This window comes from Camelus bactrianus, chromosome 25 (genome assembly GCF_048773025.1).
Source record: "Camelus bactrianus isolate YW-2024 breed Bactrian camel chromosome 25, ASM4877302v1, whole genome shotgun sequence".
Lineage (NCBI taxonomy): Eukaryota > Metazoa > Chordata > Mammalia > Artiodactyla > Camelidae > Camelus > Camelus bactrianus.
The window spans coordinates 35119416-35139199 of NC_133563.1; the positions used below are offsets into that span (position 1 = coordinate 35119416).

Consider the following 19784-nt stretch of genomic DNA (forward strand, 5'->3'; position numbering starts at 1 on the left):
GCCAATCACAGATAAGTGGTGGAGGCAGGACTCCAAGCTGGGTCTGTCTGACTACAGCGTACACCCCTCCACGTCACACTCCACTCAAGGAGGCAGCAGTTTGTGGCCTGATAGGGCCCTTCTCAGACCCTAACTCCCGATTTTCTCTCCTGGTTTCAGAAAGCACGTGAAGACCTTCCGGGGAGAAGACGGCCCTCAGGGCTGGCACCGCTCTTGTGGGGGTTGCAGTTAGCACCCTGCAGACGTGCTGTGTGATTCCGCCCCACTTGGGGGGTGAGAATGGGTGGTCTTGGGAGGGAGGCTCTGAAGGTCCTTCCCCAGGGTGGGATCAGGGTGGTGCAGCGGAGAGGGAAACTCCCGGACCCTGGGAGGGGCAGGAGGAGGAGCAGGAGGAAGAGGACGTCGTCTCAGAATGGATTCCAGATTCAACCACTGTGACCTCAGAAGAGTCACCTTACCCCTCGGAGTCCTAGCATCACCGCCTGTGAGATGAGGGTAGGAAGACACACCTGGCAGAGCTTCACGGGATTAACCTACAGAAAGGGGCGTTCTATGCTAGTAAGTTCGAGGAAAAGGGCTGACTCTGGAGTCGGGTCTGGAACGGAACCACGGCACCCCACTTTCTAGCTGCGGGTCTTGGGTGCTTTCCTTCTCTTCACTGGGACTCAGTTTCCACAGCTGTAAAATGGGGGTAGAAGCTACTTCTGCAGAGCTGCTGTGAGGATTGTAAAAGAGAAAAACAGTGCCCCCCACTGTTTGAGATAGGCCAGTGCCCTTTCCCTGGAGGGGGACAGGGCCTGCCTGGGTCCCAGCATCTTCCCTGAAGACACTAGAATCCCAAATCCAGCCAGCTCAGAGGCAGGGAGACTGGTTGCTCTCCTCCCATATAATCGTGGCCAAAAGCACCAACTGAGGGAGCCACGTACAATGTCCCTATCACCTGGCTGGGAATTTTACATGTTTCATCTTCTCGTTTAGTACTCACAACGACCCTATAGAAGTGGGAGCTATTCTGATGCTCATTTCATAGAAGAAGAAACAGAGGTTCAGAAAGGTCCTCTGACCAAGGTCGCAAAGTTAACAAATGAAAAGTGAAAGCTGAACCCAGGTCTGTCCACCTCAAAGCTCACACCTCTAACTCATGTCATGCCAGCCAAGGGGGTGGTCTTCATTCCCCTGCCTGGGTCTCTAACCTCTGTCCCTGCACTGAAGTAGGATTCCTTACAACTCTCAGTTGAGAGATGGGTCTTTCCCCAACACAGGTCCCAGTAAATGGATCTCCTTGGCTGAAAAAAGGGAAAAAACCAAAAACCAAAAACAACAACCCTCTCCCTCCAATAAACCAAAAGCAATCGTAAAAACAAATAAAAAACAAAAACCAAACACGAATTCTGGGTTTTAATCCCCCATAAGAGGTGGCATTCCCTATTCTTAGGTTTCTTCTTCCGGTGCAATCAAGTGAAAAACAAGGAGATTTAGGGAAAAAGTAAAGTGTTATTTTGTGTTTAATTTCCTCCTTATTGAATAATACTAGCCAGGTAAGTTATTGATTTTTTTAACAGAAAAACACATTAAAGAAATAGAACTAGCATTTGATCTCCTACTTCTTGCCAGATAATTGGATTTTGATTTTCATTAAAAATTATATTTTTTCCAAAAGAAAATTTAAGGGCTTGTGATAACAATTTTGAAATTATAAGAAAGTAAAGCATTTAGCAAAAAAAAACCCACAAAATCCCAACAACTCAAAATACATACAGTTCATTTTTCTAGAAATGGTGTCTGTATATGTTTATCCATATAATAAAGAACTCGACAGCTAGATAGAGATTAGACACATGAATGACAGACACAGACTTAGATATACACATGTCAAATTTCATACGTAGGAAAAAGACTAAAGAATCATACTAGAACATTAACAGAACTGTAACTTCTGTGTTGTAGAACTACAAGTAACTATTTTCTTCTATATAACATTGCTTTTCTTATTTTTTTCTTTTTTATTACCATCATCATTTGTTATTGTCATGCAATGAGAATGAGTTACTTTTATAATTGGGGAAAACCCTTTTAGTGTGGAAAGGGTTCAAAATTAAACTAAGTCTCATTTTTAGGTTCTGTCACCCAGAGGAAGTCCATTAAAAGTGTAACAGACAGGGTAAGAACAAGGAAAACTTAGAACAACATGGTAACAATGGCTACAATCTGAAAATACATTCTCCAGCAGTGGCCTGTGAAAGAGTTGAATGTACTGCACAGACACTGTACCGATGCCTTGGGACCACAATGTAGATACTCCTGGAACCCACAGCCGGGCAATCTCAGAGAACCCAACCACTGTGTCACAGCCGAGTGGCTCATGGCTTATTCTGTATGGACAACACACACACTTAGCACTTACAGGGGGACCTCGGGCGCCCTCCGGTCCTGGCAGCCCCGGCTCTCCTGTTTTGCCCTGAGAGTAAAGAAGAAAAGAAGAACTTGAGGACAACATTTTAAGGATCTTCCTGTCCTTGGCTGCCTGGGCCTCCCAGTATCATATTCCCACAAGCCAGTCTCTGCCCTCCTCCAGCCCTATCCTATGGCACTTGGTCCATTCTCGTTCATAAAAGTCAGCACGGTGTGGTCCAGCCTATTTCGTTCTTGGTTTTCCTGGGACGGTGCTGGTTGTGCAAGTGTCATCTCTGGAACACTCATCCACAGGACCCCTTTTTATTCTCAGAAGTGTTCTGGTCTGGATGAGAAATTATGCAGCTGTCCTAGTTAGAAATATCCTTACATAGACTCGCAAAACCACCTCAAGGCAGCTAGTGAAGAGTGCATGTTACAAATGGGGACACCGAGGCTCAGAGGAGTTACAGTTTTACTGAGTTAATAAATGGCAGTGCCAGACTGAATCCCAGCAACACATAAAAGGATTCTCTTCTCATCCCAGCAGTGGTGCCTGCTGACAGCCGGCCTGCAGTTACCCCTCCCTTAGCCCATACCGTCTTCTCTTAACGCTACGGAAGTTATTGGGACACTTTTGCTATTTAAAATTCTTCGCGACCAGCAGCTTGGTATGGCCCCTGGATAGAACAAAGCAAAGAAAAGCCAATGGGAGCCTTGGGAGCTGAAGTCCAGATGAAGTGATGAGAGATGGGGGAAGGTCACGACGATCAGGGAAAGGGGATGAAAAGGCATGTGTGATCGATGGGAAGATGGCAGCATGCTGGCCCCTCCTCCCTGTAACAGGAGGGCATGCCTACTCCCCAAAATCATCCCCCTCATTTTCACAGCTTACAACCTTGAGGGTCAGATGGGGTCCACAGGGGGACAAGAGAGGGAAAAGAGCATTCGTGGATTTAGAGGAGACTTTACAGGGAGGAGGAGGGTGAGGCACCAAGCTCTGACTTCCAGGTTTGCTCTTCCTTCCGCCCCAGCTTGTCCAAGTCTAGCTGGGTGATCGTGGGGGGTCATTTCCCTTCCCTGGATCTGCTTCTCAGTTGTAAATTCAGGACAATCTCCCCGTCATGGGTCTCTGTGATCAAGGGTATACAGGCCTAGTCTGGCTCCTGTCCCACAGTCAGACGGCACGGCCGTCACTGGCCAGACACCAGCAAAAAAATGGTAACAACCAGCCACTGCTGAGGGTGGTCCACGTGCCAGGCACAACTCGAGGGAGTCACACAGTGGTGTCAACGAGTCCTCACTACCACCCATGATGGAGGCGCTTCTGTTCTCCTCCAGGCAAAGCTCGAAGGCACAGAGAGGTTAAGTGACCTGCTCAAGGTCACATAGCTGGGGTTCTAAGGCAGGCATTTTGGCTGCAGAGCCTCCATACTTCACCCTACACTATAGTTGATGCTCAAATGTCTTATTAAAAATGATGCAACAGGAAACTCTAAAAGCTGCCTTTCTCGCCATTCTATCTGTGTCTCTCTCCACCCATCCAGCATCTGTCTGCCTAGCTACTACCTGCCTGGCGCTCCTCCCGTGTCCCTAACCTACAGGAAGTTAGAGGAGTAAGTCAGAGTGGAAAGTGACCGCCCACTCCCCGCAGCCGGTGCCATTTCCCGGCCGCCTCTCCCCGGCTCCCGGGAGGGCTCCCGTCACTCTGCGGAGCAGCCCCTGCTCAGGCAGAAGGCTGTGCACAGAATGGCCCTCAGGGTGCTTGACTTTGAAGTGCCTGAGGCCCAAGTGCATGGGAGTTCCTGCCTCCACAAGCAATCTTCCGTCAAAAAGGCTTGATGTTGATGGTAAATTCCCCAGCCTCCTGGTGCCTTGGCAGGGCCGGGAGCAGCGGTGCAGGCGGGTTCCTCACACACGCCCAGATGGGCTCCGGGGGAGTGGGCCCAAGCTGCCCAGTGGAATGTCTGGCTCACCAGCCTGCTGGTGGCTTTCCTTCTCTCCTTGTTCCATTTCCTCACCCCGTCCGGGCTCCTCGGTCACCTCCCAAATACTCCATCTGCCTCCAAATCTTGGTGTCCAGGCCTGCTCTTAGGGGATTCTGATGCCACTCATTCCTGTGCCAACTTCCCTCCCAGCAGCACAGAGTGATACAGTCAGGACGGCCCCACGCTGAGCACCCAGAATGAACAGACTGGTGAGCTCTGGGATGCCCACCGGGTGGGAGCTGCCGAGCCTCCTCCTCTTGCAGCAGAACCAGCCCTGCCTTCTCTAATGCTGACTTAACCACTGCTCACCCAGAACAGCCCTGGTCTTACCTTGGTCTGTGCCCAATGCCGGGGCCAGGTCTGTCTGGAAAGGATCTTCCATAAATAGACCGATTATGCAGGGCTGAGCCCCAAGGGCAGCCTTCAGGATGTGAGTCCTGGATGCTCCACTTACCAGCTTAGTGACCTTTGCCAGCCTACCTAACCTCTCTGGGCCTTAGTTCCTCATCTGGGCCAACAGTGATACCCACACCCTGTCGGGTTCTTCTGGGTATCACACCGGAGAATGTAACGAGGCACTCAGCACCCCGGCCCTCGGTGCACACGCGGTCGCCGTCAGCCACGGTGGGCACGTCTGCCCCTCTCTCCCTTCCCACGTTCTCCGCCTGGCGACCTGCCACCTGGCCACCAGGGGAGTGCTCTGCTGGGCGTCAGCCTTCAGCAGCTTAGACGAGGTTCCACTTTGCTCGCTGCTGTAAGCTCTTTCCTTTTCTCTCAGCAGTGAATTCCAGTTTCAGCATCTGGCCACCCATGAAAAATGATAAAGAAGGTGCTTCTGGCAAGTTGCGTAAGATGCAGAGGAAGTCGTAACAGTCACGGCCGCACAAAGCTCGCTGTAGAAACCTTCACGTGCTTCCACTCAGTGGTTCCACGGGCCCCACAGCTCTAACCTCGCCCAGAGTTAAAACCAGGGCAGCTGGAAAAAGCAACTCACTAAATTAACTACCAGTTAGATAAGCCCGAGGTGTTTAACCACTTTCTCACGTCGTTTGATTCTCCAGAAGCTCTGGCAGTTGCCACGATTGGTCTCATTCTATCGGAAGTGAAACGGAAGCCCTGAGATGCTCTTTGACTCATGCCAGGTCACAAAGCCTGTATGGAGCGGAGCCAGCATCCAAAGCCAGTTTCTTTTTCTGGTTGTGGTCATAATTTTAGCATAAGATATTTTAATTTAATTTTATCAGTAAGCACTGCATGCACAGGGCACCAAACATTAAAAAGATGACAATAAATACACCAAGGAGTACAAAGTTGCTTTTGCATCCACAAGTCCCTTCTGCTCAGGACCACCCATCCTCAGTTACCTCCATGGATGGTACCTACGTCTCTTGGTATCTTTGGAGTCTCCCATCGTTCCTTTATGTAAACACTAGAAGAATACCCAGACCCATTTTCATACAAAATAGGGCTGGCTAAACACACAGCCCTGTCCCCTTGCTTTTTTACTTAGCAATACATCTTGGAGAAGTCCCATGTCAGTATCTAGAAAATGTCCTCACTCCGGCTCGCAGCTGCCTGGTATCTGTTGGGGGCCCCCATCACTGACTATCTCCTACCAGTGGGCACTGGGGAGGACCGGGGTCTCTAAGCCCCAGACACCACCTTCCGTCTTCCCCTCGATGGCGGGGCTCCACAGCTCAGAGCTGCTAGGAAGTGAAGCTTCACCATCACGGAGCCCAGATGCAGTCAAGAAGGACTGGACGTCCTAAGGAAAGATTGCTGTGAGGCCATAGGGGCAAGTCCATAGACATCCCTGACCACCTCCAGCCGACAGCTGCCAGGACCTCAACAACACATGGTCCATCTCATTGTGTGGCCCGGGCAGCTGACATTAAAGATAAAGAAAAAACAAAAACTCTAGGCCAAAGGTGCAGAAAAGGCCAACTCACACCCCCGGGAGCTGGCAGGTGAAGCTCGGGCTTCTGTGGGTTTTACAGGCTTTTCAGATACCACATTTCTACTCCAGCCACTGTCTACCTGCTCATTTCCCTTCCTACATCAATAGCATTGAGGCTGCAGGAGCAGTAAAAAAAAAAAAAAAAAAAAAAAAAAAGAGAGAGAGAGAGGGAGGAGGGACAGGAGTCCCGGGTGAGGGTCACGATTCCATCACCAGCCCATCATGTGACTAAGGGCCCACAATTCCACTCCCTGAAGCTCAGTTTCCCCAGCTGTAAAATGGGCACAGCAGTGTTCGCCTGGCAGGTTCTGGGGGGAAGTAAATGAAGTGATGCATAGAAAATAACTCTCACCATGCCCAGGTCGAAGTGGCTCCGGACACATTGTAGCTGTTTCTGAGAAACGACTGATTTGGTGTGTAAAATGATGAGACACTTAAGAGTCCCTTACCGGGTCTCCAGGGGGCCCTGGTTTTCCATCCCTGCCCTCTTTGCCTTCTTCTCCCTGCAAGAGAAACTTGAATTAGTTCTCTGGCTGAAGATGCTGGACAGAGGGAAGGACAGACGCCTGTTTGCCTAGAGCACAGCAACACTGACATGCAGCAGACAGAACTGTTTCCATCTCCCGGTTCGTTCCCGACACCACGGTCCTGGCGTCGGTCTCTGGTCAGTGCCTGGCACACGTGGAAAAGCCGTCCGTTACAGTCGCATCATTATTATTGTCACTGATGGAAAGAAGCCCCCACTGGACTTCTCCACAAGGTCAAACTTAGGACAACAGGGCTCCTCTCTGGGCATCCTGGGTTGACTTGACCACGGCCATGAGGAGTGAGGGTGTGGCTTCTGAGAAGATGACGAGGACACTGAGGGGCATGCAGGAGAGCCCTTAGTTCCTGGAACACAGGAGGGGCTCCGTGAGTGACAGTAAGGGTCATGTCTAGGCTATAGGAAGACCATGAGCATGTCACATTGCTTTCCATGGAATCCAGCTGTGATCCCTCACCTGTTTCCCCTCCTACTGGTCCACCTCCTGCTCTAAATAAGACCCTCTCAGCCCCACGTCTGCCTGAGAGACCACTGCTCTTCAGGACCCTGTGCAGATGGAAGAGACTCTTCCATACAACGACTGTGACCTCACACAGACTTCAGTTCCAATTCTGGGCCACTGGGGTTGAATGGGTTCCAGGGAAAGAAAGCAACAGGCGGCAAGGCAGAGTGGAAACTGGAAAGTCTGAATCCCGCTGGCACCAACTACACATGTGACCTCGGGCAAGCTGCTGACATCCTCAGCTCCTCAGCGGTCCCTCTCCCAGAGAGAGATGGCCAGCCCCCCTCGCAGAGTCACTAGGCGGCTCTGAATCAGTGCTTCCACCTGCAATGCTAACAAACCCAGCATCGACGAACTACACCAGTGGTGTAGGTGCTCCCGCTGCCCCAGGCGCTCAGGGAAGGTGCAGTGGTCCTTGTCAGTGCCTTTAACGGCAGCGCCCCGGCACCGGTGGGAAGCCGTCATAGACAGTTACCTAAGTTTATCGACCATCCGGGCTGCTAGCCAACACTCAATGTGCACCCACAGCTCTTTATGAAGCCTGCTCCCGGCATAACCATGTTAACAGCAGATAAACTAGCTGGGCTGACCTGGAGGCCAGGCAGTATTGATCTTTTCAATTAAGAGTTGAACTTCAGGAACCATGTCTCCCTGTGCATGGAGCAGCGGGGAGGATGGTCAGGAGACTCGTGCACAGAAGGGAAAGCCAACGCAACAAGACACCGCAGGAAGGAGCGCGGCAACTCAGGCTGGAGGCTGGGGGCTGGTAGAAGACCCTGCGGGGACTTCTGGGGCAGACTTGGTTCCTGGGAGCAGCAGGACAACGTGTGAAAGCTATCATGGCTCTTCTTGCCCAGGCAGAAGGGAGAGGCATCAACCAGTGAAAGAGGTGACAAGAAGGCATTCTGGGTGGACAGAAATACACATGCAAAGGCCCAGTGGCCTGGAGAGGAGAGGATGCAGAGTGTTCTAGAGACCAAAAGGAAGCCAGTATGGTGGGAACAAAAGAATGCACCGTGGAGGGCCGGGGTGGGGCTGTGGCCAGTAGAGGCCCCAGCAGGGAGCACACACCAGACCTGGAGCCACACGAGGATCTCTTCTCAACGAAGGAGGCAGCGTGTGGGCTCTCTGGAGCCTTACTGCTAAGGTACTGGAGAGTCTGACCCGACTGAGAAGTGTAATAAATTGAAAAACCCAGAACAACATTTGTGGAGAGTAATTTTGCAGTACGTATCAAGCACCTGAGCTATTATCGTACTCTGTCAAGTAGGTCATACTTTGGGGGACCATGCTACAGAAAGAAGAAAACTGCTAGGCATGTAAAATAACCTACTGTAGATTTTTAAAACAGTTATAAGATTTGTAAGTCAACAGAATCATATATATTATGGTACCCTTTTGGGTAGAGTGTATGTAAAATTTATGAGCATTTAATGCCAGTGTGGAAGATAGAAAATGTTTCCATTACCACAATTACTTACTACAGTTACGTATGTATATGGTGTGTTGATTGACAAGTGCGTGTGTAGAGAGAGATGAAAATTTTATTTAGGTAAGTAAACGACAAATGTAAACATAAAAGGAGAATGAGACTAAGACTGGCTTTGGTTAGTGATTATTTTTCTTCTGGTTTTCTGTAATGCCAAGAACTCCCCTAATGAACACTATTTTTCTTCTAGTTTTTTGTAATGCCAAGAACTCCCCTAGTGAACACTCTTTGCTTTAACAACGGTGCAATATAGTTTTCTTTGCTTATTTTTGTAGTAGAGAAACTGGATTTTTTAAAATGCCACTTACTGGGATGCCGGGTAATCCAGAGGGACCTTGGGGGCCTGGAGGACCTTCTTTCCCCTAAAAGATCCAAGACACAAAGCACCATTAGCTCTCTGGGACTGGCTCTCTGTAAGTAAATGATCTCACCCAGAACTGGTCTCGTGTGGTGGAGGAGCTTCAGCGAGGAGCGGCGGATGTTCCAGCCCGCCTTGCTGCTTCCCAGGCATCGCCTCCCGCAGGGCAGGGAGGCACCCTGGACAGAGCATTAATGTGCTGGCTGGTGTGCACACTGGGACTCATTCTGGCCTTATTATATGGACTCAGGGAGAACTAGAGATTGAGAGGCACAGTGGGAAGAAGATATTGGAGCTTTGGGGTCCACAAGACCTGGGTCAAGATCCAACTCTGCACTTTGTCCCCAAACTGCCTGAGACTCAGGACCCTGCTGACAGCACCGACCACAGCACCCGCAGGTGTTCCGTACACAGGATTCAACACAAGTAAAGAACTGACTGGGGTGCGTGTAACGGGTGGTTTTGTTACTATGGCCCTCTTATCCAGAGGTCCGCAAACTTTTTACCATCAGTGGTCGCTCTTAGTATCCCTTTCCCCCATGAAATCAACCTTGAAAGATTGTGTTTACAAAACTGCATTAATTACTAATTCATTTCCCATTTTATTCACCAAAAACACACATCACTGTCAACCAGAACTTCTAAATCAGATGAAATCATTTTTATCATGACGGGCATTTTCATATCATCTTGTGTCTCTACCAGGAATATTTTAGAATTCCTGGTAACTTATAATTCCCTGCCAGTTTCTTTTGTAATAAAAAATGCTGATGTCAGGTTTTCACATTCTAATCCATATGCCACATAAAATGAGATGTTCTTAAAGGTTGTGACTTTATCCCCTCCGAAGAAAAGCAAAAGCAAGTAATTTTGATATTTATTTCAGATTTATAGAGAGTTTATGTATGGTCATATAAAGGTCCAATCAGGGGACCAAAAAACACTTCCTTTATTAAGCACTAGTTACACTCAATAAAAACTCAAGTAACTGAATTTTATTTCCATATGTAAAGAAAACGAAAGATACCAGTATCATATCATTAAGGTACTGAGAATTTTTTGTCATAGACCCTTGGGAACTGATGAAGAAAGGACAATGTTTTAGGTTCACCCACTGGTCTGTGAAAACCTTTTCTCAAAAGTATCTTCACTCTGCATATCCACGCTGAGTGGCTGCTCTTAATTTTTTAAAAATGAAATGCTATGTTTACGCATTTGTATTGATAGTAATTTGACATAACCTGCATGTCTGTAGACTTCTGTTGCATAATATTCGGGATTGTTTATACATACTGCCACTTACACTGATGCGAAATAATAATAATAAAACAAAAAATGTTTACCCTCCCCCACATCCCAAATGTCTGCAAACACATTAATAAGAAAGGTGGATTTTTGGTCAACTTTGGCCAAAATTCCATCACCATTAGGAATTTTTAAATATTGATAACAGAGCTTTCTAGATTCCTTCTTGGATGCTCATTATTCCAAATATCCTAGTATGGAAACACTAGTGATCTGGGATAGGAGGTAGCAAGCTCCAGCTCTCAGCCTGTTTTTGCAAATAAAGTTTTATCAGAACACAGTCTTGACTGTTAGCATACACATTTTCTGTGACTGAGTCACCTTTCCATGGCAGAGGTGAATATTTGCAACAGAGATCATATAGCCCATAAGACTAAACTATTTACTGTTTAGATTATTTTTTGTTCCCATCTGGTGAACTGAAGACTCAATAATGAGTCAGTATGTTTGTTCCTAAACCTGCTTTCATAACTTGTTTGCTATGGAAATTATATAATTTAATTATTCATTAGGTAACCCCATGAAACTCAGGCAGAAAAAGAATGATCTTTTTATGCAAATTAAGACATTGAAAATAGATAAAGATGAGACACTCACTATCTAAACAGATAGCTGTTAGCTGTACCACAAGACAGCTATAAAAGATTAGCAAAAAAATCCTAACAAACTAGAATTCTACATTCAAATTGCTTCACAGGTGTTGATATATACTCAAACCACTCTTTAAAAAAGCAACAAATAGTAAATGGGTGGATGTTCTTTTTACAAGAAAATGATGAGACTCCATTCAGGGGAATAGAAATAAAAATGAGGGCCTTCAGTGTAAGGCAAAAAAACTGGCAAACAATTTATATGGTTTAATTCAAAATGCAATGGAAATGTTTTAGATTTTTGTGTGTATTTTTTCTTTTTTTTACTATGCCCCATTTAACTTTCTTTACTTCTGTTTTTTAACTACCGACACTCATTTGTGCTAAGGAAACTTCTGCTATTTTCTGGATGGATATTAATGGTGAAATATCAGGACCACGGACAGCTTCAAGCACAGGCATAACTCGCCAGGACAGAATCAATGTCTTATTAAACGTAGTTTAATTCCTAGGAATACAATGATTTACATCTGGGCCCTACATCTTATTCTCCATGGGCAAACGGTCCATTAGTTTTTATTGGGGAAATCGTTTTTGTCTGAGAATCAATAAAAAGCTGTCTGCAGTATGGTTTGTATTTTATTCATCCTGGGACTTCTAGGTGGGCTGCTTCCAAAGGATTGACTAGTCGATGATCGTAGAGAGAACCACGTGTCTCTTATCTTGCAAATTTAACATCCCTCCAGTCCCTAACCCAACCCTCCAACACAGTGGGTCAATGTGGAGTAATAGAAGGAATGCTGAAATGGGAGTTTTCAAACTGACTGAATTCCCAACTTGGATATCAATTTCCTATCTGACCTTGAATGAATCACCCCACCCATCAGGCTTTGACGTCCCCATCTGAGTAGGAGGAGGAAGATGTCCTGGGTGATCCCTAAAGTGCTCTTGACCCCAGGGTCCTGAGACACCAAGGCAGAGTTGACCTGTTTGTTAGCAATAGCCCTACCTAGAACATGATGCTGGGATTCCTGTAGAGCAGGGCTGGCAGCTGGCTCTGACATCTCCTCACCATGTGGCCTTGAACTGGTAGTTTCACTTCCCTGATGCCCACTTTCTTTATTTATAAAATGGAGATAATCCTCGTGATGGGGCAGTCAGATGAGATAATGGACCATATATTCCTTTAGGGGAACATGCATGTAGTGACTGTGAGCACATGCCTGGTAAACTGAGGTTCACCTTGGCTTTATGGTGTTGAAACCAAGAGTGGTCCTGGCAGCTTCATGCAATGAATACAGTGCTGGTTTTTGAGATAAAAGCCTTGGGTTTCAACCAGCTCCACCTGTGTGGTTTCAGTACCTTGACCTGTGACTTCCTCTTTCTTAATTTCACTCTGCTTTTTGAACAACTGGATAACAGTGGCTACCTCCTGTCTGACATGCTGCCTGGCTCCCACCACAGGCTCAGGATGGCTTAGCACCAACACCTTCTGCTTGCCTGTGCCTGTTTCAGATGGAAACTGCATTGAATAGGAATAGAGATGGGGTTAAACCTTGGGCCAGTTTGAACTGGTTGCAAACTGAATTCTGGAATCACAGATTGCCAGGTCATTTCATCCAAGCCTTCATTTCAGAGGCAAGGTAACCAGGGCTCTAAGGGAAAGCAACCCCTCCCGTGGTAACCAGCAGTGAATAAACCCTGGGGATGTGAGCCGCAGGAGGCAGGGGCGACCAGGGCAAACTCTTGGGGTTCTGGGAAGGTCCAAACACAAACCGAAGGTGGATCCCATCCACTGAGGAACTTACTGGGGATCCTTGGATTCCTGGCGGTCCAGCAGCTCCCGCAATTCCATCTGCTCCCTAAAGGATGGTAAAGCAGAAAGCCGGTTTGTTGTGTACTGAACAGAGATCTTCAGCACCTCCTCTTTGCATGTGAGGCAACGCACAGATCTTGTATCCTGTGCCCCTTCCCAGCTGCCTGAACCGTTCAAGTACTCCCAAGATGCTTCTGCCTTCCCCATCAGGCTGGGATAGCCTCTGGGAATACAAAAATGTTCGGAGGACAGCAGCCACGTTTTATGAAAGGCCAAAGCATTCACCAGCCCATTACCCATAAGACAAGAGTAAATGGTCTCCCTTCAGAGTGTACATTTTCAGCTAACATCAGGGAACATTTCAGGGCAGACAACAAGAAACAAACAATTAGGTTTATCTTCTAGGGAGATAAAGAAGACAGTTGCTTGTATCAATTCAGGGATAAAGAGATGTACATATGGATAAAGGGGAGAGGAGTTCTACACGGGTAAGTGGTGTGAAGTGAGCCCCAGACATGCTTCTGCCCCAGGGCTCTTGCACATGCTGTTCCTACCGCCAGTAGTCTAACCCTCCACGTGTCAGGGCTCATATGCTGCCTTCCTCCACGTCGTGACTCAGGTGTCAGCTTTTCAGTGAGACATTTTCTGCCTACCAGATCCAAAACTGAATGTCCCTGCTTCTCACCACCCCTTTTCTGTTTTTATTTTTCTGTAGCCTTTACTTCCATTTGACATCTTAGTGTTTATCACCTTATTTGTTTATTGGGAACTAAAACAATGCCTTGGAGACAGTGCACACTCAGTATTTCTTGACTAGATGAATGCTCGCTGGCCGGCTAAGAGGCCCCTTAGACTAGCCTATACATTGCTTCCTACTTGCTCTGATCGAGTAGCATGAGGCCACCATGCTTCGGTTTCCTTACTGCCCATGCCACATGGAGGTGGGGGGTAAACGAGGCACTTCCTACAACGTGCTTAGCATGCGACAGAGGGCACCAGCGAGGGGCGCACCCTCCCAGAGCCAGAGCTCCTGGGTCGGCGTCCTGGGTCCCCGCTGACTAGCTGTGTGGCCCTAGGGAAGTTATTTCACTCCTCTGCACCTCAGTTCCTTTGTAAAACGGAGAAAAAGAAAAAAGGCAGCACCTACATAACCTGAGTTGTTGCGAGAACTCAGTCAGGTAACACACACACAGAGTGAGCCCGCACCAGGCCGCGTTAGGAGATCTCCACAAAGGGCTCGCCATCATCCTAAGTCTCGTGACAGTGGTCTCTGTGTGTCTGTTGGCCAACCCAAGACCGGAAACAGTGCAGACAAGAACTAGACATGGGATAACGAACAAGCAAGCTCTCACAGCACTTCACTGATACCTTTCCAGCAGTCTTTGGTCACTTTACATACACTTACTGGGCTCCTATGCTGTACCAGGTGCTGGCAAAGGTTTAGGGATACAGAAATGACCACACGGTGGTCTTGAACCTCAAAGAAACTTGGTATAGCTGAAGGAGAAGTGTCTTAATTTTCATGTAAAACAAATCCTGAAAACAAGATGCAGTCTGATTTGCCTCCATGTCTTTCACTAGGTGATGACCCAGTAAAAGTTCATGAAACAAAAAGATGTTGATAATATTTAAACAAATGGCCTACAAGGTTCGTGTTTCCCTGCACCTGGGCTGCTGCAAAGGAAAATCATACATCTAGTCCAAACCTCACAGAACAATCGAGCTTCTACTCCTAACCTGGATTCTTCTACGTAATTTTGCCAAAAGCTTCTGGCATCCTGGACTCCGGAATCTAGCTAAACTAGCAAGTTAGAAACAGGGTAAGGGTTTTACCTGGAAGAAGAATGCAGACTGAGCTCCAGAAAATAGACTACCAAAGAAAGGAGCTTTGTCTGTCAGCATCGCTATCTCACACACAATAAACACTCAAAAGACAATGCATGAATGACCAAGAGTGGTCATTTCCTGCTCTTGAGTTTCTATTGCATGGCTGGCCCCTAACCCTGAGTGGGCAGCTGACTCAGCGTATATTCCCAAGGGCAGTTAACAGTCCAAGGCAGGGCACGAAGTGGAAGCTCATACACATCTGCCTGGTGCTGAAAGAACACACCAACCAGCTGGAGGCAGACAAGCTGGCTTCTGCCTGTGACTGTTAGTGAATCTCAGGTTCATCATCAAGCTGGAGAATAAGCTGTTTCCTACTGTTGTCATCAGAGTTCGAAGTCGTGGCAGCTCCCAACGGGAAGAGAACAGGGCTCCACTTGGGCTGGGATGTGTTTTAGGTTTTGGAGCTACCAGGGTGGGAAGAGGATGGGGCTTTAACTCAGTACTTTTTATGAACTCTTCAGCTGCTTGGATGTGCAGGGAAGCTACAGCCATCATGGTATGAAATGATTAATTCAAGAACTGGGCTTTTTTATACGCTAGTATTTCCCTCTCAAATGTCCCCTCCTCACATCACGCTGATGCCTTTTCCCGCTACCGGTACTGCTGCCATCTTGATCAGTCTTTCTCTTTGTGGATCAGATGCCACAAAATCCAATAACACACGCAAACACAGCACAGAGAAATTCCCTACATGAAATTATACATTTTGAAACATATGCAGAATTTCACAAAATCAAACGATAGCAAATGGATCATTTCCCTACCAGGTCATTCACAAATGTGCAGATGGCAGAGTTGGAACAGTTAAGACCTGAGGCCAAGAAACTGAAAAGGATGTTAACAGCAAAGGCACTACAAGGTGGGGGCGGGGAACGAACTGAACATGAGAGATCTCAGGTAGGCTCTGCGGACAACTCGGAAAGCTTCAATGCTTTTGCAGACGATTTACCTTTTCACGATTTTGGTGGAAAAATCTGTCATGAACTGAAAGATGTTGTTTTATGTTCTCATATGATTTTATTGAAAAAAAATACACTTAAAACAACTTGATTGATTTTAAGAATTAACACATAGTTACAATTAGAAGCCAACTAGACGCCATTGAAAAGGAGACACAGCAAGCTTAATTTCATACATTCTAACTTCACGATCCTTCATTATTTACTACTCGCTGGTCCCTATCTGAAGCAGGTTCCCTTTCAGGGTCCTTTAGCCATTACCAGTGACCCCTTCTCTGCAAGGTCTGGGAGACCAGGGCTCCTGAAGAACCCGTGGGAAACCCCAGGGGACCAGGCCTGGGCTTGGTGAGGATGCTAATTCCCACAGCCCATTACCATGGCTACCGCGGGTGACCACCACAGTGGACCGAGCAGAGGAGGGACAAGAGTAACCCGTGGGCTGCCTAGATCAAAGGGAGGCAAGGTTGCTGAGAAGAGCATCAGTCAATGCTGGCACCACGGCCACTCTAAGAGCAAGGAGAACACTTGCCCTGGGGGGTGGGGTGGGGCAGGGGAATAAATGGGGTGATACTATGGTGGTTGCAGTTACACTGATAACAAGGGCCTTAGAATGCTAATGAATGAACTGTTGAAAATAGTAATGCTGCACAGTAATAATAATCCATAGTTATTATTACTGTTATCAATTATAGTAAATCCAAGCAAGTCTGAGCTTGCATAAACACCCTGTGATTCCCAGAGCCTCTTACTATGGGACAGGTTCCTATGGTACAGGGAAAGTTGCTTCTCCATTTCTTACCTAAGATTCTAACCTTGGAATTATCCCTGGCTCCCCCATCCCAAGCTGGATAAAGAATAGTAAATCGATCCTGTCCATCCCTTCCAAAGCCTCCCGTCCCAGGAGCATTCTAATTACACTGTCCCTCAATGCTGCTCAAGACCCTCCGTGCTCACCCCACATGCCTCCGGGACCTGCACTTCCAGTTCACCCCTGGACACCTCTCAGGTCAGCCCAGTCTTTCAAATAAGAGGTACGTCAAGGTGACAGCACCTCCAGTGAGTGTGGACGTGTGTACGGATGACAAGGCCAAAAGAGGAAGGGATTAAAAATAATTACTTACTGGTGGCCCTGGGTTCCCTGGGGGCCCCATGAATCCTGGAACTCCTGGATGACCCTAGGAAAACACAAAGCAATTCTTTTTAATGATTCATGAAAAGCTTTTCACTTTACGAAACCACTAAATTTCAGACAACAAGCCAGAATCTATTTCTAACTCAGATAACAACCCTGGAGATACATACTTTTATGTATTTCAGTAGGTGGTTGAGGAAGTATCTAACAGTACTTAACAAAACCAAACCTATCCTGGACCTGGATCTGCTTCACAATGATGTGGAGGAAGCAGGTGTGGGGGAAGCAGTGAAGGGGACAGAGGGACAGAGGAGTGGCCCCAGAGCTGGAGGGCGCTGTGCCTGGGCGACAAGTGCCAGGCGGACACTTTTTATCACACTCTCTTCTTTTTATGTACGTTTGAAGTATCCCATAGCGAAAATTTAAAACAAATAAATACATGCACACACCATTTATACCCACAATGGAGACTGTTAGGTTAACTGAACGACAGAATCTATGAACCTATTACAGTTATTATAAGAGATTCACGTCCCCACGCGGAGAGGAGTCCACGTGTATTACAGGATGAGCCACACCGGCTACAGGGCAGAGTGCACCGCGTCTCACGTTTAGCGTAGCACAACATTGTAAAAGCGAACAAACCACCATGAAAGAAATGATTCCCCTGAGACCCCCCCCCATCCCTCCGCAGGGAAACACAAGCTGCAGTGACGCTCAGCAGAGAAGCACTGCCGTTGACAACTCCCTCCGATAAGAATAACCCAAACACACGCTGTTTTTCACGATACAGACGGAATTCTAGCCGAGTCTGTCGTTCCGACCTTGCGCGCAGCTCTGATGGCACCGCCTCCGCGCCTCCGCTCGCGCGCCCCGCCCCCTCCGGTAAGCGAGGCAGGGGTTGGCGCGCTACTCGCTCCGCATCGCAGAGCCCGGGGCGGCGCCGGCGCGGGGCGCCCACTGAGAGACGGACGGAAGGCTCCGAAGGAAAGAGGAAGGGCAGGCGGGAGGAGGGAAGGAAAAGCAAAGCGGGGAAGGAGTGGCAGCAGCAAAGCCCAAGCACCACAGCCAGTCTGAGTGCAGGAAGGCCGCTAGCGGCTGAGGAGCGGCGGCTGCGGGGTGAGCGGCGGCGGCGGCGGCGACCCGAGCTGGACCGGAGCCGCGCTCGGCCTGAGGCGGCGCAGCACGTCAAGGTCAGCAGCGCCTCCCGAGGCCCCGGGAGGAGCGGCCCCAGCGGGGAGGAGGGTCTGCGAAGCTCTCGGCTGCAGCACGGGGGAGTCTCGCGGGAGGCAAGAAGGGGCATTTGGCATTTTGTGATGAATGACCGCCATCTCAGTGAGCAAGAAGCTCTGAACGAGCACAACATTTTAAAACGTATTTTTAAAGAAATGATAAGACAAGGTCCTCAGATAATGGGGGAAGGGGAGTGTGCCAATGAACCAAGGTGGAAACCACAAAAACGTGATTAAAAAAAATCCTACCGAAGACAAAGAAGAGGCAAGAAATGATTTCAGAAATGAATTTGGGGATCTGGGGAAAAAAGTTAGCTAGGAAAAACAGTGATGTTTCTTCAGGGTGGATGGTTCCTTATAAAATAAGTTTTTACCTGACTGCCTTTCTGCCCAGTCTCACCATCTGCACCACGCTCTCCTTTACTTCCCTTAGGAGAAAAAAAGAAAGAAGGAACATTACTGAAAATCTGGCTAGAGCTTACCTTGCAAAAGAAAAATTTTGGCATTACATCCTTTCACTTATTCAATCACTCATTCTTCATCAGTCTCTTGTCAAGACGGTGCTGCAGGCCAGGCAGGATGTCAGCAGATGAGAACAGTTAGGCCTGGTTGAGGGACTGTTGGTGCAATGGCTTAACTGGGCTGTGGGGGGCAGGATGGGATCAGCAGAAAATGGGGCTGGGGATCCAGGCAGAGCCCACTTCACTGACAATCTTCTGTGTCAGCCCGAGAATCTGAATTTACTTGTAGGCTCTGGAAACCAGCAGAAGGAGGTAGGACCACCCTAGGCTTCAGGAGGGTGCCTCTGGCTGCGGTGCAGGGCGGGCTAGAAGGTCCAGGATGAAGAGACGGGGTCAGTTAGGAGGAAACTGGGATGTTACAAGAGTGGGAAGGAAAGGAGCAGAGTCAACACGGTGTCTGTGGGCATCGCAGAGTAGACCAGCACCACCACCGCCCCCTCCTCCTCGTCACCACCGTCACCGCATCGCTCACCCCCAGCACCACCACCGCCCCCTCCCCCTCGTCACCACCGTCACCGCATCGCTCACCCCCAGCACCACCACCGCCCCCTCCTCCTCACATCATCATCATTATCTTCATTATCACAGTCATCAAGACACCATGTGCAACCTACCAAAATTAGTTTCACAGACCAACTCAAAGTAACATTCAAAGGTTCCAATCTCTCTTAATGGTCACCTATTTGGCCCCATGTTTCCCATGCTAACAAGTGTATTTCAGTAAAATGCTATTAAACAAAAACATCCCAGTTCCTTTAAAAGAATGCACTACGCAGTAGAAGAAGTCACTGGTGGTTAGTCGCCTTGGCTCTGGTGCCAGGCCCGGCATCCTTTGTCTTTGCGGCTTGCAGAAGATCATGCTCCTTCTTCACTCTGTTCATCCGGTAAATGAAGGATAGGGGTGTATGTCAATCTATGAAGGTCCTTCCAGGTCCAGAACCCGACAGTTCTCTCACTGAAACATCACACCCACCCTCTTCCCATCCCGACTGCTGTACCACATCAGCAGTTCATGGGGACAGTGACTACCGAACAACACGCTGGCTGCCCCCCTGCAGTGTACTGTGATGGTTAGGTGATCTCATGCCTGCAAAGCGCCAAGTGCTGTTGTGT

General features: G+C 48.1%; 1 protein-coding gene across 4 annotated transcripts in view; it reads right to left on the reverse strand.

Moving 5' to 3' along the window:
• The window catches only part of COL22A1 (collagen type XXII alpha 1 chain), a 213899-nt gene that overhangs the window by 20928 nt on the left and 173187 nt on the right, over positions 1–19784 (reverse strand). For all 4 annotated transcript variants that reach the window (XR_012502318.1, XM_074353139.1, XM_074353140.1 and 1 more), the window contains 6 exons: positions 18525–18578; positions 16908–16961; positions 12933–12986; positions 9180–9233; positions 6786–6839; positions 2405–2458 (listed from right to left, as the gene is read on the reverse strand). Coding sequence is in view for 3 of the 4 variants with exons in the window: in XM_074353139.1 (XP_074209240.1) it covers positions 2405–2458; positions 6786–6839; positions 9180–9233; positions 12933–12986; positions 16908–16961; positions 18525–18578 (324 nt within the window). In the remaining variant the exon portion in view is untranslated. The remainder of the gene's footprint in view (positions 1–2404; positions 2459–6785; positions 6840–9179; positions 9234–12932; positions 12987–16907; positions 16962–18524; positions 18579–19784) is intronic.